The sequence below is a fragment of the Seriola dumerili genome, unplaced genomic scaffold (assembly GCF_002260705.1).
Source record: "Seriola dumerili isolate Sdu_G_001 unplaced genomic scaffold, Sdu_1.0 BDQW01000050.1, whole genome shotgun sequence".
NCBI lineage: Eukaryota > Metazoa > Chordata > Actinopteri > Carangiformes > Carangidae > Seriola > Seriola dumerili.
This window is the reverse complement of record NW_019174305.1, coordinates 5,009,647-5,024,317: the sequence shown is the minus strand read 5'-3', so window position 1 is coordinate 5,024,317 and position 14,671 is coordinate 5,009,647. Positions and strand designations below refer to the sequence as shown.

Sequence of the window (14,671 nt, the reverse complement as noted above, 5' to 3'; positions counted from 1 at the left end):
TTTGTGTGAAGGTCTGCTGCTGTGTCAGTGTGTGGGAGCAACCATGAATGAAAGTACCTGAAGCTGTTTCCCAGTTTCCTCTGTAAGTGTTTTAGCAGAGACTCTGCCTCCTCTCTGAGATGATGCTGTGAACCTGTGAAATCAGCAGCAGCTTATTTTATACCAGTGTCCAGTAGTTTGTAGATTGATGCTGTTGACAGCCTCTGTTCTGAGCTTAAAGGAGGAAAAGCCTGGCTGGAGTTGAGTCTGATCAGTGTCTCATTAGAAACAGTTGAGGTGTCTGACAGATGAACTCTGTGGCTCTGAAACAGTAAATATACAGTTAATCTGATGTCAGAGGAAAAAACTAAAAAACTGAAAACTACCTGTGACAGAGCAGCACCCTTCACTCCCTGTGCATCAGGTTGTTTGTTGTTAGTGAGGTTCCTGCTAGACTCTACTGTTCAGCTGCTCACACACACACACACACACACACACACACACACACACACACACACACACACACACACACACACACACACACACACAACCAGACCACACCACACACACACACACACCACACCACACACACAACACTACACACAGCACACCACACACACGCACCAACACACAGAAACCACCCGCACACACACCACACACACCACACAACACATCACACACAACTCACACACACACACACACACACACACACACACACACACACACACACACAACACACACACACACACACACAAACCACACACCCACACACAACACACACCACCACACACACACACACACATAGCACACCACACACACACACACACACACACAGACTCAACACAGCTCAAACCCTGGAAGCTTCAGCAAACATAATCATCATCCCTCTGCAGTCTCTCTGTAATTATTCTGCTGCTCATGACACACACACACACACACACACACACACACACACACATTCTGTTCTTTGAATTTAGAGTGAACCACATTTGCATGTCAGCAGTACTGAGGTTCTTTAGAGCTGAAGCACTGGTTTTAAACCAGTAAACACTGGTTTCTTTATTGGTTGACATTTGAGTCATGTTGATGTCACAACAAACACTCATTTTAAAGCAGCTTTAAAAATTAATTTGGTATCAAAACTAGATTTCAACCACTAATGTCAGTAGCAGATCGAGCTGGTCGAGCCCTTCCTCCTCTGCTGGTCTTCTCCATGTGGGGCTTATCTATGAAGCCTGGGCCTTTGGTTGCCCCCCCCCCCCCTTGTGGTGGCTCTGGTCTGGGCTTGGGCGCCTGGCTGCCTACCCTCTGTGGCCGGTCCTGGAAGTCTGCTAGTCTCACACACAAACACACACACACGTTGATTGTACCACCTCTCTCTTTCATTCACACACACACAGTGGCAGTGGTTAGCTCACCGGACAGATCCAGTCACAAAGCAGAGCCACAGTAAAGACTGTGTCACACCCACCACCTGAGTCAGTAGCTGTTACACAACCTGTTCAAGGCAGGAATGTTGCACCTTTAATTTGTTCTTTGGAAGAGATACAAACACAGAATGGGGGGGGGGGGGGGGGGGGGGGGGGGCTGTGTAAAAGGGACAGACTCTGTTGTTGTTGTTGTTGTTGTTGATGTTACCATGGTAACTGACTGAGTTTTTCACTAAACCCGCTTTCTGGAATAGACACCTGTTGTCGTTGATGTTATTGTTCTTGTAGTTCTTGTTGTTGTTTTGTTGTTGCAGAGGCCTGAGGCCTGTACTACGAAGCAGGATTTGAGGTCATGGAGGTAACTTCAGGTTTAACTCTGGGTTTTCAGTCCTACCACGGTGGTTCACTTGTTACCGGGGTAAATCACCATGGTAACTTACACTGAACTCCTAACCTGCTCTGGCGCAGGTTAACTTCAGAGGATCAGATCAAAACCTGTCAACAGCCAAAACTGAGTCATAATTCCTACAGGATCCTGACAGGGACAAAAGAGTTTACAATAAAGTGATAAATAATAACGAGCAGTAGATATAAAATATAAATCAGTGGAATCATTTTGCTGTTTGAGTCTTTCCATGTGTCCACTCTGGTTTTAAAACAAAGTTTCTAAAAAAAAATGCACGGAGAGTTTATCACACTAAATAAATATTTAATAACTATTTTAGCTTCATTTTAATTGAACACAGATTCTTTAATCCGCCAGGATTTCTGACAGTGTCGATGCTTTTACTGTCTTCTTCATCACTGCAGCTCAGAATAACATGAGGAGACTCTGAGACCACAACTGGAAATAAAAACTAAACCAACAATGATCCACACACTGTTAATTATTTCCATGATTATAAATAAACATTTCAGTCAGACTGACTCATCAGACATCAACTACTCCTCTCCTCTTTTCTTTCTCTCCTCTCTGCAGCAGAAACAGTCTGACTTTAACTTTAACTGTTTTATCTGCATCACATTCATCACAGTTTGTTCATCATCAGACTGAAGAGCGAAAATAATCAGTAAGAAACATAATGATAATTCACGCACTTATTTACAATATATCTTTAGTTTGACTTTAATAGTAATTATATTTAGATATCATTTTTTTATTCCAGTCATGTGATCATATTATTTACATTTCACCTTGTTGAACATCACTTTTGGACGTGCCTGTAACCAAATTACTGACAGGTATGAGCGTTTCTTCTCATATCATATCAAGAACTTTGTTCATGATTCTGACGATGTTGCTTATAATTAACAACTCCACCTCTTTCACATTAGCACGCATGTAACCGGACAGGTAAACCCAGGGTTAACTGAGCCAGTTGATAACCAGCTTTGTAGTATAGGTTTTTCATGGCCAGTGTTAGGTTCAGTTAACCCGGATAACTAAAAGCTATCCTGGGTATGTTGAACTCGCTTTCGTAATACAGGCCTCTGTTGTCATTGTTGTTGTTGTTGTTGTTACTGTTGTTGTTGTTGTTGTTGTTGTTGTATTACACATCACACCTCTGACTCCGGCGTCATGTGGACTCGTTCGGTTCAGTGTGTCGAGGGTCTTCTTTAGGCCAGTGTACTGGGCTCTCTGTGTGAAGAGTCTAACAGTTCATTACCTCCTTCTGCCATGTGGGGCCGCCAGTGTGCAGAGACTGTGGTGCAGCTGTAGTGACTCACCTTCCTCTGTCTCACCTGTTTGTGACAGGAATGAGTCCTATAGCACATAAACTCTCTAAAGCAGTGTGTGTGAACACAGTCTCATAATGACTTCATGTTTATTCTTAATGTGATCACAGTTCTATTGTCAGAGAATCAGCTGATGTTTTAACTGCAGGAGGTGGACAAAGCTCTTAAGGTGGACTTTCTCCTCTAAAGGAGGACTGTAACTATTATGATTGATCACTTCCATCGTTTTCATCAGCTTCATCAAGTGTCAAACTGATGCTGATAATTCAACAGCTCGTGTTTATATATAAATACATTATATTATATATTCACTCTTCTTTGAGCCGGCTCAGTGGATGAATATGGCACCTGCCGCTGAGGGATGAACACACGTATGTACTGTGTGTGTGTGTGTGTGTGTTGTGTATGTGTGTGTGAGGCTACTCCCACCCTCCTCTCCAGCGTTTTTCTTCATTGGTGTCGTCTTTCATCACATCTAATCTTCACATGAAGCGTCTTTGAGGCTCTCTGTCATTCAAAAGGAAACAGAGAGGACAAGAGACCTGACAAAATAATGGACCGGAGAGAGCGAGGGAGGGAGGGGGAGAGTGAGGGAGCGGCAGGGAGAGATTATTCAAATACCACCCACCCTCCTTCTCCCCTCCTTCCCTGCAGCATCCCTCCCTCCTGCGTGTGTGTGTGTGTGTGTGTGTGTATACTGGGTTCACAGATCTTTACAAACAGCAGTACGATGGAAGGGGTGTGTAGATGTGTGTCTTTGTCCCTCCACCCTGTGTGTGTTTGTGTGTAACGGGGTTTCTCAGTGTGTGTCTCTGTGTTGTGGGTCAAGTGGGACGGATTTCTGTGTGTTGTGTGTAAGAGCAGCAGAGACCAATCATCACTCCTCCCTGCCTCTCTCTCACACACACACACACACACACGTACACACAGTGCGCCCTCCGGTTTCCTCCCCGCTCTCTCTCCATCTTTTATGGCTGGATGATTTACGAACACTCGGTCGACGGTGAAGCTCGCAGATATTTTTGGCGCCATTTCTTTTCTTCACCTATTGGCTGAGCTACAGAACCCGTCTTCTTTGTTTTTATTTTTTATGTTAGAGTGCGACTCAGCGGCTGTGAATCCATGAAGGACCCTTCAAAGCCAGTGGATACCGGACTCTTTGTTTTTATTGCTGACGTTTAAATTCACAGTCTGGTTTCTTGTTTCCACGTGGTTTTCATCACTAAGTCTTTTCTCTGTTTGACTGTGGGATTATTTTTGATGTCTGGGATTAAAGAAGAAAGGATTTTTATTCACAGAGTTACGACTTCATTTTGAAGTGGATTGTGGATATCAAACCATTCTTATACTAAAATACTTGAGGATCGTTCTGATAACAGGAAATAATCTGTTTAAATAGGAGACAACAGTAAACTGGTCAGACAAGCAGCACTAGGAGTTTGGACCACAAGAAGAAACAACAGGGTCAGCCCAGGACCGTCCAGAGAAAGTTCTTAGACGGTTCAGACTCGAGACTCAGTCTAAGACCAGAGAGACGATGTTATGGTCTCCCAGACTGTCACTGTCCAACTTCCATGTGAAGCTGACGGCCAAAGGTCTGTTCCGAAATCTTCAGCTGCTGTCAGGATGCAAGAAGAACACTGTGGTCTTCCATGCAGGTCTGGATATGGCCCTGTCCTCCACCCATCCACCATCCACCCATCCACCATCCACCCATCCACCATCCAACAACCCACCATCCAACCATCCAACCAGCCACCATCTAACCAGCCACCATCCAACTATCCACCATTCAACCACCCACCATCCACCATCCAACCATCCAACATCCAACCACCCACCATCCAACCACCCACCATTCAACCACCCACCATCCACCATTTAACCACCCACCATCCATCCACCCACCATCCAACTATCCACCATTCAACCACCCACCATCCACCATTTAACCACCCACCATCCAACCACCCACCATCCAACCACCCACCATCCAACCATCCAACATCCACCCACCCATCATCCACCCATCCACCATCCAACCATCCAACCATCTAACCATCCACCATCCACCCACGCACCATTCAACCATCCACCCATCCACTATCCATCAATCTGTTTTCTCACCATCTCAGAGCACTAAAATATTCCCTGCAGGTGTGAACCCTCCACCATAGATACACGTGGCTGGATGGGGTTAAATTTGGCTGCTACCGCACCTGAGTAAAGGAGGAGCACTGACAGCCTCTTGAGAGCTTCGTGTTCACCTCAGCTGTTAATTGATTCTTTTCTGATTAGAATGAATCAGTGATCATGATATTATTATGTTTTGAAGCGTCACCCATAAACCCTGCCTGTGTTGTGTATCTAATGCCCCACCACAATAAAATACCTGTTTTATTGATACTGCCCTAGTCACCTGTTCCCATGTTACCCCCTCCCTCCTCTTTCACCTCATCTGATGGGTGAGGTTGTGTTTGGATCATCTTTCTCAGCCGTTTGTTTTACCCTAACCTGTAGTCATGTGATGGCGAAGCTGACTCCAGATCAGTTTCTTCACCCTCTCACACCTCCTCCTCCCTCGGCTCCCCCTTTTTTCCCACATGGCGTTGGCAGCCATTGTTGCTTCTGCCTCTCCTTCACTGTGGGGGCTTTCAGCATTGTTTAAGCCGGCTACCACAGCCACCATGGATATACAGGGTTACAATAGGGCAGTCAGCTGCCTTACCACTAATGTGTGTGTGTGTGTGTGTGTGTGTGTGCGCGCGTGGAGGCTTTCTGCTCGAGTGCTTCAGTAGTGCGATGAATAGCCGTGGCTGTGGGCTCTGTGATACCCACGCCCAGAAGGGCACCAACCACGTGACTCACACACAAACCAGAAATAACCAAGGACACATCTGACTGTGTTCAGACATGAGAGGAGAAGCTCTGTGTCCGTGGAGACACCATGTTAGCATGTTGTTAGCATGATGTTAACACATAGTGAACATCAGCTCTGTGTCTGTGGAGGCTCATTCTGCAGAGAATCTGCTGTATGTATTTACTGTGGATAACTCTGACTGGTCTCACTAACTAACACAACACCATGTTAGCATGATGTAGCATGATGTTAGCACAGAGTAATCAACAGCTCTGTAGCCTGGTGATGTGTGTTTGGGGCTAAAGTCAAAAACAACATCAGTGAGAACACAGAGTATAAAATATTCACATGTGAGATAAGAACAGGAGCAGCTGAACTGTACTGACTTCAGGTCAGAGATAATCCACCAGAGACCGCAATGCAGATATCCAGCTCCATGTAGCTTCATATGAAGGAATCACTGTGTGTTTGATTTATTAACTGGTTTCTTCTTCATCTCTGACAAGTCATCTTGATCTGTTTATGCTCTGAATCTTCTGCATGTTTCTTCATGTTCAGCACTAAATGATCTCTGAAGCAGCTTCTGTTCTGGTTTTACTCATGTGTTAGTTCTTGTTTGTCCTTCTGTAAACACTGTGTGTTTCTGTCAGTCCATCTGAGGCTCAGCAGCACGTGTTTTCAGCTCCACAGACCTACTTCTCTGCTTTGGCCCTGAATGTAGGTTAGAGCAGGCTTTGGTACACAGATGTTGGCGTCCGCACACACACACACACACACACACACACACACACACACACACACACACACTCAGAGACGCTTGTGCATGCTGCACTCTGGTTCAGCTGAGGCTCTAATCTGATGTGATGCAGATGAGGGCATTAAAGGCTGGAATATCCTACATCAGGTTTTGGCTGCAGTATTCTCTAATATTCAAAGGCTCAGTGGAGATGTTCTCTGTGCAGATCAGGGACAGTCATGTTGATGTTGAGCTGCCTCTGATCCACAAACCTCCTGTTCGCTGAGGACCGGTGTCTGCATCTAAAGCTGCTTCATGTTTCACTCAGACACAGCACGTGGTTGAAGAGGTTCAATGATTGTTTCACCTCTTCTCTAATGAGGAACTAGTCTGGCTTCACCTCTGTGATGATGATGAGTCCTCTCCTGTGGTTTGGTCTTACCTGTTAGCTCCTCCTCTCGCTGTTGTTCATTCATGAGGTCACACCAGACCACAGGCTGCGTTTCTGTCCAACTGTCAGTTTGGAGTAAACCATGTTTTGTGTAGCTAAAAATAAAATACAAGTGAGTGTTTCCATGACAACAACAAAAAGCTGTTAAAGATGAAACTGTTTAGCAGAAAACAGGGGGAACAGATGCAGCAGCAGGACGGAGGCTTTCACTCTGAACGCTGCACAATGTCTAAACACACCTGTACTTCTTCAGCACTGATGATCTGACTGACGTTTCCTTCACTGGTCTGTCCCTGGCCCCTGATCCCTGTCTGTCCCTGATCTGTCCCTGGTCTGTGTCTGTCCCTGGTCTGTGTCTGTCCCTGGTCTGTCCCTGGTCTGTCCCTGTCCCTGGTCTGTCCCTGGTCTGTGTCTGTCCCTGATCTGTCCCTGTCCCTGGTCTGTCCCTGGTCTGTCCCTTGTCTGTGTCTGTCCCTGGTCTGTCCCTTGTCTGTGTCTGTCCCTTGTGTGTGTCTGTCCCTGGTCTGTCCCTTGTCTGTGTCTGTCCCTGGTCTGTCCCTGGCCTGGTTTTCCTATCTTTACTCAACGTCTACTAACGTACTGCCTGCTACTTACTCAATGAGTATATACTGCATACTACCTATTAAATGAACAAATTAGTATACAGTTAACAAGCTGACTGTTCACACTGAAGTATACAGCCAGTATCCCAGAATGCATTTCACACAAACTGTCAGTGACAGCGTTTTTAAGGAAGGCTTAAAGCTGTTGTAATATTCGTTAATAATGCTGTTAATAGCTCACTTTTTAGGTCACAAGTTTTTTCAGGCGAGAATGTAACTGTATAGATTCACAATATTTGGTCCGTTTATATATGTAAGTGGTCATGCCTCCACCACCTAGCCCACCATTATAATTTGAAGAGCCACAATGCATCATGGGACAGTTGATGTTTATGCCGAGTATGCTCATGGCGCATACTCAGAAATTCTTGCTGTCCTAGTATACATCCGGATATTTCTTGTGTACACAAAATTCACATACTGTGCAGTTGGAACGCACTACATACTCATTTTGATGTCACACTTAGTATGAAGAGCAGGTTAGTACGCTGTTCCGAACACAGCCTTGTTGTTGAACTGATCAGCGGATATAATACAGAACTGTGACGTGCTCTGTAGACTTGTTTCCATGGCAACAGTCATGTAGAAACTGACTCTCCAGTGTTCAGATGATATGGATGTGTGATTGTGGCTGATGTTCCAGACCTACAGTGAGATGACTGTGGTGTGTGAAGATGAAGATGAAGATGAAGATGAAGATGACCTCTGTGGTCGCCTCTCTAACTGCTACATGCAGAAACTGAATAATATGAATGGTTTCTGATGTGTCGGGGTCATCCCTCCTCTGTTGTCTGCTGGTGAGAGGCTCAGTGTTTATCATGTTAGTTGACAGTGTTCCAGCTGACTGTGTGTGTGTGTGTGGCAGGCTGCAAACACACACACACAGTCAGAATAATCCAGGGCTGATGTACCCCTCAGCCGGGGCAGTGTAATGTGGCCATGCAGTGAACGCAGTGAACAGCTGGCTCTGTGTTCTTAAAAAAGATGGACCCACAGCACTGATGTCAGCTCAGTTACCTCGCTGTGGTCTGTCAGGGTCAGAGTTGTAGTTGTCCTGTTGGACCACAGGCCCTGACGGACAGACTCCTGCAGGAGGTGTGAACATCAAGCAGCTTGTTCAAAATGAAGTTATTTTAGAAGACACAGCTGGACACAAAGCCCCCACCTCCCACACCTGACCTGTGTTATTCTCCTGCTCCCCATCCCCAGTCCCTCACTGGTTTCACTTACTGGTTTCACTGGTAACTGGTGTTATTCTTAAATACACAGCAGGCGATCCTCCTCATTACTTGTACTCTGTACTTGGTACAAGTAAGATGGCTGACACACACAACCAAGATTTGTGTTGTCCCGGGTCATGGAGGTCGTCTCACTCTGTACTGATGAAGCAGCTGGAATCGTCCTTGTGTAATGTGCTGTTCATGCTAACAGTCCTGTCTCTCTCTCAGTCTGGGCTCAGCAGCTCTGCATGGCTGCGTGGCAGACTCCAGGTACAGACCATCACCACACACACACACACACACACACACCCACACACCTCTGTTGCTCTTAAAATATATTTTGAAATAAAATGGGATTTTACATGTTAACTCATAATAAACAGTGTGACTGTGATGTCGTTGCCTCCAGTGGAGCTGGTGGGTTGACTTACCATTGTGTTTTTCAGCTGTAGACTGTAAGTGTAGAATGGACATTAAAATGTATTCATTATTTATCTTCTCTTTGTTTAACTTGAAGTAAGAAAAAAGAAAAACAACTATGTGGAGAGCTTCTGTCCACTAGGAGCATCGTTAACCCTTCCTGATGCTAACGAGGTCTTCACTGTTATTGGTCAGACAACAGAGCAACACATCAGCTGAGATCACTCATTCACTTTTTGAATATTTTATACTCACTGAATGTCTGAGGGCAAACAGACCAACAGGTGTTGTAATGCACCGTTCACTGGTTACAGCAGGTCAGTGGTTAAAGTCGGTGGACAGTGTCATGTTGTCCTGTGCTGTGTTCAGTATCAGTGCGGTGTAGAAGGTTTTATTGGTTAAAGTTCCTCTTATGATTCATATTTAGTTGAACATGGTTTTCCCACATAAAAAGTCTCATCTCCTCTTACTTCCTGGTTGAGAACCTGCTGTCTCCAGGTGGACAGGTGAAAGAGCAGAGAGTATCAAGATGGTTAGAGGAGGAAACATCAGAGAGACTCAGCCACATGTTTGAGCCTCAGTCAGACCCAGACTCAGATGAGGAGTCTGTTGAGACCAGAACCAGAGACTAGCAGACGTATCAGAACGGTTAGCGCAGTTAGCATCTTTTATTTGGCAGTGGCTGACACAGTGTTAGTGGTTGTGCTAATGCTAACTCTGTCTCTGTACTGACAAGGTTTCAGGTTTATTTAGCCCCACCCCCCGTCCTCACATCTTGACAGGATTGGTTCCTTAGGTTTGTGACGTATGAAACCCTGGCTGTCTGAATCTGTTTTTATGAGACTGTCATTGGTTCACTGCAGTTCAGGGTGGAAACACTCAGTCATGTTGTTGATGATTATTTCACCCATCAAATGTCTTGTATTAGATAAAAACATCATATTGATGTTAACAAGGTTGAACACTGGATTTTCATCAGAGGGGGTATTTAAATCAGTACCAGCTCATGTCTCCTCTATCAGTAACATCAGTAACATGTGGAATCATTCAGCTGTGTGCTTGTGTCATGTGACTAGTGTCTGTGTCTCTGCTGTAGACAGAGGAGGCGTGGTGTCAATGTTTCCCTCTCCAACATGTGGTAATCACTGTGCAGCCCTGCATCCTGCATCACTACAGCTGACGTCAGTGCTCATAAGTGGTTTCTGTTCTCAGTGTAAATAAACCTGGATGGGCTGGGCTGTTGTTTGTGTCCCATGATATTTTAATGATCATATGACCTGAATATGGGAGGTTCTTATTTAATGGTGTTTATCTAAAGGTACACTTAATGTTTTTATTTGAATCTTTTACTGAGTTTTTACAACATGTACAATTCAATTTAATATAAATTCAGTTAAATTCAGTTAAATTCAGTGCAATATACATTCAATTCAATTCAATTCAATTCAATTCAAAATAGTATACATCCAGTTCAATTCAATATAATATAATATACATCCAGTTCAATTCAATATAATATAATATACATTCAGTTCAATTCAATATAATATACATTCAGTTCTGTCACTCCCTCCAGGAAATAAACAACACCACGATTCGTTGTTACTGATGGATTCATCTTCTCTGCTTCAAACAGCACCATCATCACCATTGACACCACCACCACCGTCCAACTCGCTGGCTGCACATGACCAAGAGGGAATGAATCGACCAAAAATAAATCTTAATCTTATTAATTCAGTTGTTAACATTTTATAAATCATAAATAAACAATTATGAACAATTTATAATAGTTTTCACACATTGATGCAGGCTCACTATTTGGCAAGATCAAGTTAATGCTTTATACACATTAATCTTACTAATCAGTTACTACCATTTATAAATGGTAAAAGGAGCCTCATAATAACTCATTAATAAATGATGAAATGTTTTACACTGTGCAATAAGGCTCCCTTTTGCAAGCTACAAATGTTTGTAACTGATTAACAAAATGGTTGTAAAAATGAGAAGAAGAAACATCAGACATGATGTCGCATGATGAAGCACACAGGTACAAATGCTGGATGATGGAGAAAACAAAGAAAGCTCAGTAACTAATATTTGTCTTTGCTGAAGATTAAGGAGGTACTCCTTTTTCCACCTTGTCCAGAATTTGTTTGCCAAAAACTGCACCTGACGCCATCTCTTGCGCAGGGCAATATTATGTTTGACTTCATCATGAGAATGTGATTGGGAGATAGAGGCTCAAGACTCATTGGATCATTTAAGTGCTCTGCTGTGATATTTACAATAGCCATCACTTCATACAGAAAAGTTCTAAGAGAAGAACTGTCAAGTCCTGAAGGAAAATGTTACAACTGAAACACAGGTGCAAACTAATTTCCTATGTCCGGCATATAGCATGTGGCGTCATGTGGCGTAGTGGTCTAAGCAGGTGCCACATGTGTTGAGGCTACAGTCCTCGCTGCAGTTGGCCCCGGTTCGAGTCCTGCCTTGGACGGCCTTTGCTGCATGTCAATCCCCCTCTCTCTGCCTCCCCATTTCCTCTCACTCTACTGTACTATCAAATAAAGGCATAAAAATATACTTAAAAAAAAAAAAGTTTAGCTCAATCTAATATACATTCAGTTCAATTCTTTCATTTATTTTATTTGTATAGCACCAAGTCATAACATACATTATCTCAAGGCTCTTTACAGAGTCAGGTCCATGACAGCTGTGAGACCCTCATGATGTTCCCTCCCCGCTCTCATACAGCAGCCCAGTCCACCTCGTCAAGTTGAACCTGTCCTGTGCCTCACCTGTGATGAACTAAACCAACCAGAGCAGCATGTTCTGTCGATGGCTGCCAGTAGGTGGCAGTCATTAGAGCACCAACACTAACTCACAGAGCACAGACCTGTTTGACTTCAGCTCAACCAGAACAAGATTCTAGGAGAACTGAAAAAAAATGCAACATTTTTTTTTTTTTTTATAATTTAATTTGAAAACAGCTGATGTCTGAAGGCTTTAATCTATGGTGGCCCTGGGAGCTCAAATCACTGCTACTTAAGAAAACACAAACAAATACTATATATATAATATAATATATATAATATGTATATATGTATATATGTATAATACATATAATATATGTTGTGTTCTTGTTATTTGCCGCTGTGTTTTTGGATTTGTTGTTGTGCTTTTTAATTTGCCGTTGTGTTTTCCTATTTGTCGTTATGATTTGCACTTCACAGTCACCGTATAGACCGGCTTAGTGGTGCGTTTTCCCTTGGTTGGGGGGGGGGGGGGGTAATGAGGTGTACAGGAAGGAGTGGATAACAGCAGAGCAGAGAAGATGTGTGCTGCTCACTCTCTCTCTCTCTTTATCTCTCTCTCTAATTGCTTTGTCTCTGGAAATATACTCCTTAATGCACCCAGGACCCATCACACACACACACACGCGCGTGCGCACACACACTGACCATCATTACCGCGCAATCCCATGATGCATCAGTCTCAGCCTACAGCAATAGGGCGTATTCTCATGTACCAGATGAGAGCGAATGTGTGTGTGTGTGTTTGTGTCCTTTGTACAGTTAGTTATGGGCTGAGTGTTTTGTGTGTGTGTGTCGGGGGGAGTGTGTGACACCATGTTGAATGTCGCACCTGCCACACTGAGAGCTCATCATTCTCTTGCAGTGGACAAAAACAAATCCCGGGAGACTCCAGCCAGACCCACAAACACCAGCAGCAGCTCCCAGGTAACAGCAGCTGCCGGAGGAAGTGAGCAGACCCAGCAGCAGCCTCCACCTGACCAGGTACGCACTCTTCTGCTCTCAGGTTTTAACATGCAGCTCAGTCCTGAATCAGTGCATACTGATCGATGACAGGAAGTCAGAGCTGTGTTGTCTGTGTGTCCAGTCTGCAGGCTCAATAATCCATCCACATATATTTCATATAATGAAATATGACGGATAGTTTCTCTGTAAACTCTGACATCACAAGAAACTGACTTCTTCTTCTGTTAATAAAAAAGTGTCTATACTGAAGGTACCTGCTGTCTTACAGGTACCAGACCTGGTCAATGCTAATTTACCAGTAACATCAGTTCTCCCAGTGCTTGTCGCTGAGGTCACCAACACTGGATCAAGCACCACTGGAGCCTCTGGACTTGGGTTCAAAGCAACAACCGGATCACGATCCAGCCCCAAAACAGGATCCTGTGTACAGAATGCATCTAGACCCGGACCCAGGGCTGTGGTGGCGGACAGGACAGCGAAACAGAACCAGAGCAAAGAGCAGGCAGAGAAGAAGAACCACGCCATCCTCCAGCTGAGGAAGCTGCTGCTTCAGGGGAACAAGAGAGTGGAAGCTCTGGCCACAGTCATCCAGCACCTGTTCACAGAGGTACACACAGACGTACACACAGAGGTACACACAGAGGTACACAGAGGTACACACAGACGTACACACAGATGTACACACAGAGGTACACACAGATGTACACACAGACGTACACACAGAGGTACACACAGATGTACACACAGAGATACACACAGACGTACACACAGAGGTACACACAGAGGTACACAGAGGTACACACAGACGTACACACAGAGGTACACACAGACGTACACACAGAGGTACACACAGATGTACACACAGAGATACACACAGACGTACACACAGATGTACACACAGAGGTACACACAGATGTACACACAGACGTACACACAGAGGTACACACACACAGATGTACACACAGAGATACACACAGACGTACACACAGAGGTACACACAGAGGTACACAGAGGTACACACAGAGGTACACACAGAGGTACACAAAGGTACACAGAGGTACACACAGAGGTACACAGAGGTACACACAGTGGTACACACAGATGTACACACAGGTACACAGAGGTACACACAGAGGTACACAGAGGTACACAGAGGTACACACAGAGGTACACAGAGGTACACAGAGGTACAAAGAGGTAGTGTTTGTCATCACCACAGTGCACATGTGACCAGTGATGATGCCCCAGTGATTAATAATAATAATAATAACTGGGTCCCTCTCTGCTGCTGCAGCACCTTCACTGTGGAGGATGTGTTTGTACATGTTAATGTAACAGTAGTGCAGGTTAGTGCAGGAGGGAAATGAGTGGCAAAACAGCCTGTAATTAAAACGTCACTCACCAGTAGTTGGTCGTGTGACAGTATTAGT

At 44.5% G+C, this 14,671-nt stretch overlaps 1 protein-coding gene across 1 annotated transcript in view; it reads left to right on the top strand.

Moving 5' to 3' along the window:
- LOC111217902 (protein piccolo-like) overlaps positions 1-14,671 on the top strand; it is a 35,765-nt gene that overhangs the window by 12,881 nt on the left and 8,213 nt on the right. Inside the window, exons 8-9 of the mRNA XM_022739924.1 lie at positions 13,141-13,259; positions 13,510-13,848. Of these exons, the coding sequence (XP_022595645.1) occupies positions 13,141-13,259; positions 13,510-13,848 (458 nt within the window). The remainder of the gene's footprint in view (positions 1-13,140; positions 13,260-13,509; positions 13,849-14,671) is intronic.